Source organism: Triticum urartu, chromosome 5A (assembly GCF_056163025.1).
Source record: "Triticum urartu cultivar PI428250 chromosome 5A, HENAU_Tu73, whole genome shotgun sequence".
Classification (NCBI taxonomy): Eukaryota; Viridiplantae; Streptophyta; class Magnoliopsida; order Poales; family Poaceae; genus Triticum; species Triticum urartu.
In genome coordinates, this window is record NC_141877.1 from 675,666,625 (window position 1) to 675,679,170 (window position 12,546).

General features: G+C 47.9%; 1 protein-coding gene and 1 pseudogene across 1 annotated transcript; both read right to left on the reverse strand.

The window, feature by feature from the left end:
• Positions 1 to 3,898: 3,898 nt before the first annotated feature.
• On the reverse strand, positions 3,899 to 5,593 carry LOC125511600 (scopoletin glucosyltransferase-like). Its single transcript, XM_048677015.2, has one exon. It carries the CDS (start codon positions 5,486 to 5,488, stop codon positions 4,007 to 4,009), a length of 1,482 nt encoding a protein of 493 aa, XP_048532972.2. The 5' UTR covers positions 5,489 to 5,593; the 3' UTR covers positions 3,899 to 4,006.
• Positions 5,594 to 10,087: 4,494 nt separating this feature from the next.
• Positions 10,088 to 11,591, reverse strand: LOC125506489 (scopoletin glucosyltransferase-like; annotated as a pseudogene).
• Between the last annotated feature and the right edge of the window lie 955 nt (positions 11,592 to 12,546).

Below are 12,546 nucleotides of genomic sequence, written 5' to 3' on the forward strand. Positions count from 1 at the left end.
TTTTTACGCATACTAAAACCAAACTTGATAATTAAGATTCACACAATTCATGAGCATTACAATTAAAAGTTTACAAATTTAATTATTCAATTTCAAGCACACCAAAGGGTCCAAGTAATAATCCAAATAAAGAGCATGATAGAAGGCGCATCAATCAAGTGCTATGAAGTGCCCACAAGTGCTCAACAAGATTATCTTGGAGATGAGTGTATGAACTTCTCAGCTATCGATACTTCGATGCATTACGAGAGATCTATGCATCCTATTTGACTGTCTTCCGGCTCGGCATGAGCCCCAATGGAGATGTATCAAAAGTTCTCTAGCATGTCTCTCTCATTCTCAATGTTTATGTTGTGCAAGATGATGCAATATGTCATTATTTTCCATAGAATCTATGGCTTCCAATACTCGGCAGGCCACAAATAACAACAAAGCACTTTTGAAGCACACCAAAACTCTCTCGGCATCCTTTCTTATGGACTCTTGATGCATTGCAAAGTGGGATCTCTTGTTGCCTTGAGGACGCTATATTGTTCACAAATATGGACCATGGAGGATAGATACCATCTAAAAGGTAGTAGCCCATTCTGTACTGACAGCCATTGACAACATAATTGCAAGGAGGAGCATCTCCGACAACAAGCCTTGCGAACCATGGTGATCTAGAAAAGCACATTCAGGTCATTCTGAGAGCCAGGCGATCCTGATGCAACTGCCCTTTGTACTGACGACTGACGTTTCCACCCTGCAGGACAATGCTTCCGTGTCCAGTGTATGCAATCAATTGATCCAAGCATCCCTGTCCATCTCACTCAAACCCAAAAGTCTCTTAGTGTCTTTGTCATTGGGTGCTCCTCAAGTACTCCTGTTCATAGATCTCAATGCAGGCTTATATGTATCTTCGAATTTCCTCTAGGATTGAATCTTCCCAATGCATACATAGTCATCAATGGCGTCGGCTGAACACCCATAAGCAAGCACTCGAACAACCTTGACACACTTTGTCAATGGGCTTGCACTTATCTCTCCTGATGCACTTCTCCTAAGTGTAAACAATGATCATGCTCCTCTACAACTTTTGCAATGGTTAGAAGGGACTTCGATGCATCCAAAATCACCGACAAAAATACTTCTCTAGATAAGTTGAATTGGGTGCAAAGTAATCCTTCATAAGCTCGGCATGGCCTTCTACTCTATCCCGATTGATGCACAAGTGACCAGGCTGTGATCCTAGTCTTGTTCACTGGAAGTATCATGACAATGACCATCTTGAAGAGTTAAATTGGTTGAGGGTTCAGCTAGGTGCGACGTAACTCCTCAAAAGAGAATATTTTGAGTTCATCACTTTTGAGGGTTTGGCTAGAGATGCTCTAACCATCCAATCATTTGGTTGGTTCTCTTTTGTTGAAACATTCTCTTTGATTCATACTTTCTAGATAAATGCTGATTTGGAAATAGTTAGTAACTTTAAACTTATAGAGTCGGTTGGGATAAAACACAAATTTTCAATCCTTGAAATTGACTATTTGTCTGACGTGTTCTGGGGGAGGACAAGCATAGGTACATCTTTTTTCCCAGTTACAAAAGAGACAAAAAAACTACATGTCAATCTTACCATCGCATCAATTCAACACAACCTCAATTTTTTTGTTGGGCCATTGCAAGTACGTGCATACCAAAATACACAAAGACATCAGTCCATCACTGATATTATACATATGCATATACATTCTACAAAAAGATTTCACCCAGCTGTCAAAGAGGTTATATCTTCTTCTTTTATTCGCTCTATGGATGGTCCATTTGAGCTCATCTTTAAATTTGGCCCTGCATCTATATAAGCTTGGCTGAATATTTTGAAGATGAAATCATTCCTTACTAGCCAAATTGACCAACAGACTATGATAATGATTTCCATAAAAAAATGGCACCTGAAGTTGCAACTTGAGATGATTAATATACCCCTGCATGTTCTCCAATTGGGACAGATGTATTTCGAACAAATTTGAGCAAACTATCGTGACCACACATGACACATGAATAATCAAGAATGAAGAAAATTTTCCACTGAAGTAACTCGCTGGTGTCAGTCGGTCGTGAAACAATAGCCCAAAAATACGTGTGCTTCATTTGACAACAAGAGGCCCATATCCAGTTGATAGCATGTGAAGGGGTTGGTGTCCAAGCAATAACTTGTAAGATTTAGAGACAAAAAACCCCCGGAAGATTGGCTAGTGGGCTGCCAATTGTCTTCCTCTTAGCATTGTCGAAAGATGAACAAAGTTATGGCCCATATCGCCAAATTGAAGGAAAGCTTCTTCGGATAATGGCAGGTAGAATAGATCAAAAAGATCTTCATGATCAAGAACCTTTCTGACAGATATCTTCATTTTTATATATGCGAAAAGGTGTGGCTAGAAGTTTTTTGACATGTCATTTTGCCACTTCCAAAATAGTTTTGATGTGATGTGCAACAACATTAGATCAATGTATCAACACCAAAGTGATAAACACGCCACTGACTAGTTGACCCGACATTAATGTGCAAAGCCCATCAGTGGTGCGATGTAGACTTTTCACTAACTTTTAGTCACCGATAGGGGTCACATGCTCATTAGTGGAGGAGTTTTACGCACCCCGGTATTTAGGTAATCTGAAGTAGTGTCCAAGCGATTCGATGAACATTACTGGGGCACAATGACCGCCAACACTTTAACAAGCAAAACAACCTATACTAGAAGCTACCAATAAAGTACTTTGGCTCGATTCCCCTATCATGTTCCCACATCAGAGTTAACTTAGAGCTGACACATAGAGACACGAGACAAACGAAGGACTCACACAAGATTTAGTTGGCACATGGATATGGCCAAAAGGCCATTTTTTTAGGAGGAGGATAACTCTTGGCATTTGCATTGATTGATGCACACAATCGGCTAATTAAGCAAACTAGCTCCTCTTGGCTCTTGCTTACATGAGATCGTCGACGAGGCAGTGCAGATCATGGTGCGATGAGCCTTATCTTCTTTCTCCTCTCATCCTCGCCACCATGATTCCAGTCACTGAAAATCACCCCGTGACCAATACTCCTCGTCCTACCCCTCAACGCCCCTCCCATTCGTCATTGACGCTAATGGCACTAGTGCAGCTGCTTGGTGGCGAGTGAGAGGTTGTCAAGACGATTGGAGTAACTCCAAATTAATATGATTAATTGACAACTAATTTAGTTGGACCTTACGAATAATTGATAGCTGACTCAAGACTTCTGAATTAGTTTTATATATGATTTGCAACATCATTAGAGCAATGTGTCAACATCGGAGTGATGAGCTCAATGTTGCCTTCCCCCGCAAAAAAGAAAAAGAACAAGAAACTCAATGTTGTCCGTTTGAGTAAGCACCAATGGACGCCGGTGGTATGCTATTGACTCTCCACCTAAATTTTAATCGTCGACGAGCAACATACCCATCAGAGGAGATTTTTGTCCGTCTGTGGTCTCTAGTATTGTCCAAGGACCGATGAACATTGTTGGGGGGCACAATGACCGCCGATGCTTTAGCAAGCAAGATAACATGTACTAGAAGCTACCAGTCAAGTAGGTTTTCTTTGGCTCTATTCTCCTATTACATTCCCGCATTAGAGATAACTCGGAGCTTAAAGCATTATTTTCTGAGTTTACTTGATATCATAGATATCCATATTTAAACAGTTTAAGTTTAGAGCATGCGGGACAGCTGGTTGTCACATGTGCACGCACTCGTATGCAGAGGTCGAGGATCATCCTTTTTTCGGAAAAAACATGTGCACACGCCTAGATGCATGCAGGGTCGGGGGATCATCCCTTTTTTCAAAAAAATATGTGCACGCGCGCCCACACACACAACACAAACAAAAGGACTCATCAAAACATAAGAGTATTTAGCACATGAATATGGCCAAGAGGCCATTTTCAAGAAGGATAACTCCCGACATCTACATTGATTAATGCACACAGCCGACTAATTAATTAAGCAAGGCAGTTCTTCTTGGCTCTTGCTTCCATGAGATCATCGACGAGACGACGCAGATCACGGTGGGAGGAGCCCCCTTCCGCAACGGCGGCACGACACTTGGCGGCGAGGTCCATCACCCTGCTCCTCGCCGCGTCCCCTGCCCCTCCAGGGAGCATGAACGCCGTCACCGCACGTGCCACGTCTCCGGCGGGGACCACCTCGTGCTCCTCATGCCTGGTGCTCCGCAGGCCGGCGCCGCACGGCCACAAGCGCTCCCCAATGCCCAGCACCTCCGTCACCAACCTCTCGGTGATGAACTGCTCGAACACCATGGGCCACGTCAGCACTGGCACCCCCGCCATCACCGTCTCCAGGACGGAGTTCCACCCACAGTGCGTCACGAACGCGCCAACCGCCGGGTGCCCCAGTATCGCCGTCTGCGGGGCCCACGCCGTGACGAGGAGCCCTCGGTCTCCCACACGCTCGGACCACCCCTCCGGCGGTGTCCAGTTCCCGGTGTCCCTCACCACCCACAGGAACGGCTTCCCGGCGGCCTCCAGCCCCAGAGCGAGCTGGTGCAGCTGAGCGTCGGAGACGTGGGTCAGGCTGCCGAAGCACAGGTACACCACCGAACGGCCCGGCTTCGAGTCTAGCCAGCCGATGCACGGTGACTGTTGGTCGTCCACGCCGCCGGCCGGGGAATGGGATGGTGAGGACGACGAGAAGAGAGGGCCGACGAAGTAGGCGCGCTTCGCGTAGCCATGGAGCATGTACATCTCGCAGTACTGCCGCTCCAGCTCTAACGAGGTGTTCATGGCCTGGCAGAAGCAGTCCTCCACCGGAACAATCTTGCTGATCATGGAGTACCGACCACGGCCCCTCAGGAACTCCGGCAGCTCGGCCCTGGGTACCCGGATACTAGGGCCCGGAAACTGGGGGACCGTGGCGACGTCCACATCACCATTGTCGACGTCCTCCCGCTCGAGGTGGTGCAGGGCGAGCGTCGAGAAGGCGCCGATGGCGCTGAAGGCGACGCACGGCACGCCGAGCTCGCCGGCGACGCGGACGTTCCAGGCGAAGTGCACGTCGGTGACGACCGCGTCCGGAGACTGCGCCCTGGCGAGCGCCTCCTGCGCCGGGCGCGTCAGATGCTCGCTCAGGGCAGCGGCGTCGATGCGCCACGCGTCGGCCTCCGTGGCCCTGCTGAGGTTCTCCACGCCCTCCGGGAGTCCGTCCACGGCCGGGAACGGGTAGGTGGCTATCTTGACATGCTCGGGTTGCCCACGTCGCCGGAGCAAGGACTGGACGACCGGGACGTTGGCCGGCGTGACGGCGACGGTGGCCTCCACTGCAGGTCCAGCGGCGACGAGGCGGACGGCGAGGTCAGTGAAGGGCTCGATGTGGCTGGTGGCGAAGAAGGGGAAGATGAGGACGCGCAGCATCGTCTTATTGGTGCTGGTGGTAGCACTAGCAGCAGCGGCGGCGGCAGAGGCCATTTCTTCTCCTCAGCCCTCACGTGGGGGTGGTAGGCTGGGTTTGTTCATTCAGCTGAGCACCACACAATCACAATCACCACCGACGGCCCGACGCTATCTATCCGAACGGAGGGAGCCAAGTCATCACATTCATCTTTTTCTTCCAATCTAAGATGTAGAACCGCATGCTAGTCCAACTTGTCGAGGCTAATTATTGATGACACGCCAACGTCAACAACCATCCATAACTAAGAGCATCTCCAACATGCGCATAAAAGTTTTGCACGCTAAAATAGTTTTAACGCGTCACTGTAGCATTTTTAGTGCGCCGGACCCAACATTAATTTAGCAGATGTCCAAAAAATGCGCGCCCAAAAGAATATACAGTGCAAATTGTGAAGTGTCCGTAATCCGGCGTCTCAAATTTCCAGCTTTTGATAGCGCTTTTTTGCGCATGCATTATTTTACAGCTTCAAGCTGTCCGGCGTCCAAAAAACCCGAATTTTAGCGCGCAGAGCAGTTTTTTTGCATCCGCTCTAAGATCATCATCATTGTGGTCCTTTTTGTGTTCAATACCGAGGGACCATCGGAGGCGCTAGTTCTGTCCCAAGAGATTGAGGAAGAAGTTTTGGTGCCCGATGATCTACAGTCGTTCATTGCGATGTTTTTTTTCTTCAAATTGTTTTCAATCTATCCATTTTCAATCATGGCCGTACAAAGAACAACACATGTGATAAAAATTACAATCATGTCCGTGGACCACCTAGCGACGAAAGAAGACGCACAGCCATCATCGCGCCTCCCTCACTGAAGCCAGACAAACCTTGTTATAGTAGACAGTCGGAAAGTCGTTGTGCTAAAGCCTTGTAGGACCAGTGCACTAGAGTAGCAGCCATCGCCGATGAAGAAAGTCGTAAATCAGAAGGATCAAACCTGTAAGTACTCAAACGAAGACCGGATCCAAACATATCCATCGAAGACCAGCATCGACCGAATTTCGCGAGATCCGACTTCACTATATATATATATATTTCTCAGTTTTCACTATATATATAGTAGATTTTTTTTCACTATTTTCTCAACTTTAGTATATTTTTTTAGCTTAACATTCTTTTATTACTTGAGATTCCAAATTGATTAATTAGGTTTTTTGTTTTAAAAATTTATCTCTTATTTTTTTTAAATTTACCGTGTCAATAGAATAATGAAGTTGAGATTGAAAAAAGAGGCTGTAATTATGGTCGGAAGGAGTTATCCGGACCACTTGCATGTCCACCGCTAGACATGCAACTGCAACACATTATAACCTGATTGTTCTTAAAGGGGTTGCATCTGCATGTTTTGAAGGTGGGGTTGCATGGAAAACAAAAAATTTTCTATGCACACACAAGATCTATCCATGGAGATGCATAGCTATAAGAGGGGGAGAACATCTTCATACCCTTGAAGATCGCTAAGCGGAAGCGTTTGTCAACGCGGTTGATATAGTCGTACACCTTCACGATCTATCCCGATCAAGTAACGAACATACGGCACCTCCGCGTTCAGCACACGTTCAACTTGATGACGTCCTCGCCTTCTCGATCCATCAAGAGAGGCGAAGTAGTAAATGAGTTCCGGCAGCACGATGGCGTGGTGACGGTATTTGTGAAGAACAATCTCCGCAGGGCTTCGCCAAGCACAACGAAAACTATGACAGAGGATAAACTAGAGGGGACAGGGTTGCTGGCACACGGCTTGGTGATTCTTGATGTGTTCCGGGTGCTAGCCCCGCCCCTCTATTTATATGTTGATCCCTGGGGTCGTAACTTGGAGAAAGGGCCTCCTCAAAGTCGGTTTTGCCCGCAAGGAAGAGTCCTTCTTGGACTTCCAGGACCAGACGCCACAGTCCTTGGCATCTGGCCCAGATGCCATGGGCCTCGGCGTCTGGCCCAGGGCCAGATGATGACCCACAAGCGTAGGGGATCTATCGTAGCCTTTTCGATAAGTAAGAGTGTCGAACCCAACGAGGAGCAGAAGGAAAAGCGGTTTTCAGCAAGGTATTCTCTGCAAGCACTGAAATTATCGGTAACAGATAGTTTTGTGATAAGGTAATTTACAACGAGTAGCAAGTAATAGAAGTAAATAAGGTGCAACAAGATGGCCCAATCATTTTTGTAGCAAAGGACAAGCCTGGACAAACTCTTATATAAAGTAAAGCGCTCCCGAGGACACATGAGAATTATCATGAAGCTAGTTTTCATCACGTTCATATGATTCGCGTTCGGTACTTTGATAATTTGATACGTGGGTGGATCGGTGCTTGGGTCCTGCCCTTCCTTGGACAAGCATCCCACTTATGATTAACCCCTATTGCAAGCATCCGCAACTACAATAGAAGTATTAAGGTAAACCTAACCATAGCATGAAACATATGGATCCAAATCAGCCCCTTACGAAGCAGCGCACAAACTAGGGTTTAAGCTTCTGTCAGTCTAGCAACCCATCATCTACTTATTACTTCCCAATGCCTTCCTCTAGGCCCAAACAATGGTGAAGCGTCATGTAGTCGACGTTCACATGACACCACTAGAGGAAAGACAACATACATCTCATCAAAATGTCGAAAGAATACCAAATTCACATGACTACTTATAGCAAGACTTCTCCCATGTCCTCAGGAACAAACGGAACTGCTCACAAAGCATATTCATGTTCATAATTAGAGGGGTATTAATATGCGTAATGGATCTGAACATATGATCTTCCACCAAGTAAACCAACTCGCACTCTCACTCTCACTACGTACGGGCACGCCCAGTCCATCTCCGGCACGCGTCACGCTCCACCATGACCCCACCGCTGGCGCGGAAGCACACGCGGCAGTCCTCCGCCTTTGGGTCCTCGGCGTCCGAATCCGCCCCCTCCCGCCGCTTGACGTCCCCGGCGCGAACTCCCCTCTGCCGTGCCGCTTGGGCTCGGCCTGGGTCGGGGTCTTGGGCAACGGCGCGGCCCGCTTCCGCTTGGGTGGGCGTGGGCATGGAGTCTGAAAGAGGTCTCCAGGAGGCGGCGGGATGGCGCCGCTGGAAACGTTGGCGGCGGCGAGGCCACGGATTTGTGTCAGCAATGAGATTCACTCTCTAGCTTTTCACACGTTGGACTCAAACACACACACACAGCTGTTCCACAAAATTCCTACACAGAAGAACCGAGCGCAATTTTTTTTGGGACAGTAGAACAGAGCACAAGCTCAATAATCAGAGGAGCACATAATCCATCCTTTTGCCCCTCGCCTTTTTTTTCATTTTGACTGAACTCGCAGACATCCAATAGCTCACCTTATGTTTTATTTAGCAGAATAGCCTTATGTGGCTCGTGCACTCAACCCGACAATCCGACCCATGGACGGTCGCGGACAATTGAAAATGGTGCGGCAAAGCACGCGCCACACTCTAGCCAACTTGATATCTACAAACATGAAACGCTCAGGGGTGCATTTGGTTACCTGCATCGTTTTTACACACTTTGCATACTTGTCTCAACTGGGTCTGGCTGAGCATATACATGGAAAAAATCAACATCTGCATGTTGATTGGTTGCGTGCATCCCCTCTAGCCCACATGTGTCGAAACGGAAGGCCTATTGTTTGGTTGCGTACTTTTTTGAGGGGAAACACAAGCCCGGTTGTTTGGTTACATCCAGGACAGATGTGCAGTAACCCTTTCCCCTGGGGCATTGGATGGAGGGCCTTCTTCCTTAGGTGCTCGCTCGGTGACCGCAATAAGTTTGAGCAGGTGTGCTCGAACTTCAGCAGCATCGATGACATGCACTAGAACGCTGATGTTGTGATGAAGAAGGCTACGTCAAACGAGCTGAAGACACCGATTCCAAACCCAGCCAAGGGTGCAATGTCAGTGGACATCGCCATGAATTAGGTAGACTCCGGCGACGCTGGACAGCGGACAAGATGGGCCAAGCACAAGGCACCTAAAGATCAGCGTACGGCGGCGTACTGTGTACGACGTTTGGGTCGCCGAAGGATGACAATGACGAGGTGCAGATGGTGGCCAGGGCGCCGGCGGCAGGCAACTGTGCAAGACCCATCATTCTTGACGAAGAAGATGAGGCCGCCGCTCGACGCGACTCCAGGACCGCCGTGGCTAGATTAGAAGTTTGTACCCCAATCTCCACCCCCGATGTAATCGAAAAATAAGGGCCTCTTTGATTCGCGGGATTGCAAAAACACAGGAATAGAAAAAAATGTAGGATTGAAATGACATGCCCATTGGATTCCTATAAGATTTGAGTTTGTTTGATTGTATCACAGGAAAAATAAATGATTTCTTCCAAGAGGTTGGAGTGGATGCTACAATTCCTATAAAATGTAGTTCAAATGAATCCATAGAAAAAAAATTCTATGAGATTCAATCCTGCGAATCAAACGATCAACACAGGAAAAATTCTGAAGGATTCTTATCCTTCAAAAATCCTATGAAAATCCTTTGAATCAAAGAGGCCCTAAGCTATGAACCCTACAAGCCGTCGGTGCAGAATCAACGGATGGCAATCCTCCGCCCCTCATGTGTTCAATCCTCTTCCTAATTCTTCAATCGTGTGCTCAAATGTAATCTAGTCTGAGTCGAAAGTAGCAAATTTACATAGTACTTTAATGTTCGTGCTATGCAGGCCCAACAATGAATGCGGGTAACCAAACGGGTTATTTTCTTTCCGCGTGGACCTGGCAGAGGTATATAGAAGATGCATCGCAGCAGGTTGCCACACATGCACACGCCCACACACATGACATACACACGAAACAAACAAGGACCCACAGAAACGTATAGTTTGCACATGGACATGGATCTGGCCGAGAGTCCATTTTCCTTTTTCAAGCAGGAGGATAACTCCTGGCATTTGCACTGACTTATGCACACAGCCGGTTAATCAAGCAGGCTAGCTTCTCTTGGCTCTTGCTTCCATGAGATCATCGACGAGACGACGCAGATCACGGTGGGAGGAGCCCCTTCCGCCACGGCGGCACAACACTTGGCGGCGAGGTCCACCGCCCTCTGACCTGCCGCCGCCGTCTCCAGCACCGAGTTCCACCCGCAGTGCGTCACGAACACGCCCACCGCCAGGTGCCCTAGTATCGCCGTCTGCGGCGCCCATGCCGTGACGAGGAGGCCTCGCTCTCTGACGCGCTCGGACCACCCCTCCGGCGGGGTCCAGTTACCCGCGGCCCTCACCACCCACATGAACGGCTTGCCGGCGGCCTCCAGTCCGAGAGCGAGTTGGGTCAACTGAGCGTTCGAGACGTGGGCCAGGCTGCCGAAGCACGTCCGGCTTCGAGTCCAGCCAGTCGATGCACTGTGACTGTGAGTCGACGCCGGCGGCTGGCGGCGCGAGAGGTCCTACGAAGTAGGCGCACTTGGCGTGGCCATCGCGCAAGTACATCTCGCAGTAGTGCTGCTCCAGGTCCGATGACGTGTTGATGGCGACGCCGAAGCAGTCTCGCGGCTGAGTGAACTTGTCGTCGTCAAGCGTGTAGTCTGTGCTCCTGAGCAACTCCGGCAGCTCGGTCCTGGGTATCCGTACACGAGGGGCCGGGAACCGGGGGACGACCACGGTCCACGGCATCGTCATCGCCGCCGTCGGCGACACCAGCGGCGTCGCCCCCCGCGAGCGCGAGCTGGAGGTGGCGCATGGCGAGCATGGAGAAGGCGCCGATGGCGCTGAACGCGACGCACGGCACGCCAAGCTCGCGGGCGAGGCGGACGTTCCACGCGAAGTGAGCGTCGGTGACGATGGCGTCCGGGGAGAGCGCCCTAAGGAGCGCCTCCTGCGCCGGGCTCGTCAGTGCGTCGCTCATGGCGGCCGCGTCGATGCGCCACGCGTCGCCGGCCGCGGCCTTGCCGAGGTTCTCCACGCCCTCTGGGAGGACCTCCACGGCCGGGAACGGGTACGTGGCCACCCTCACAGCCACTACCGCGTGCCCGTACCTCGGACGACGGCGCTCCAGCAAGGACTGGACGACCGGGACGTTGGCCGGGGTGACGGCGACGGTGGCCTCCACGGCGTCGCTAGGCCCGGCCGCGACGAGGCGGATGGCGAGGTCGGTGAAGGGATGGATCCCGGTTGCCTTCATTTTTTTTGTTTTATAAATTTTCCGTTTCCTTTAGTTTATTATGTCGTTTCTTTCTTAGTTTTCTTTGTTTCTTTTGGATTTCATTCAATATTTTTTGTATATGTTAATTTTTTTCTAATACATGTTTAACATTTTTAAATACAAGATTAACATTCTTTTGTATACATGATCAACATTTTTACGATACACACTTTTAAACTTTTTCAAATATAAGATTAACCTTTTTTGTATACATGCTTAACATTATTCCTATACATACTTTTATTTTATTCAAATGCTTGATTAATTTTTTAAAATATAGGATTAACATTATCTAATAAATGGTCAACATTTTCTCTATGCATATTAAATTTTTTTCTCAAATGCTTGATTAACATTTTTAAATGAAATATTAACATTTTTTACACATGGTTAACATTTTTTGTATACACATCTGGCCCTTTTTTAGATGATTGATTGCATTTTTAAAAAATTGTTAAACATTTTGTTCAAATGCTTGATTAATATTTTTCTATACATGAACAAAATTTTCCACTATTTTTTTAATAAATGGTCAAAAATATTTATACACCTTGAAGATTTTTTAAATACTTGCTGAACATTTTTCAAATACTTGTTCAATATTTTTTTCAAATGTTTGATTAATAATTTTATATACATGATAAAAATTCAATTTTTGTAATACATGATCAACAATTTTCTATACATGTGCAACATTTTATGAATGCTTGATTAACATTTTGAAATGCTTTTGAAAGCAAAAAAACGAAAACAAAAAACAGACAAAAAGGCTGTGGGCTCCCGTGTGAGTGGGCCGGCCCCTTCAGCGAGTCGGAAGTTGGACTTGCTGCAGGGGAGATATAGGCGTGCCCAGGAGAGAGGGCCGCTACCGCAGGCAACCAAGAGCTCCACTGCAAGACTTTGTGAAAATTCATCTGGATGTAGGGATTAGACG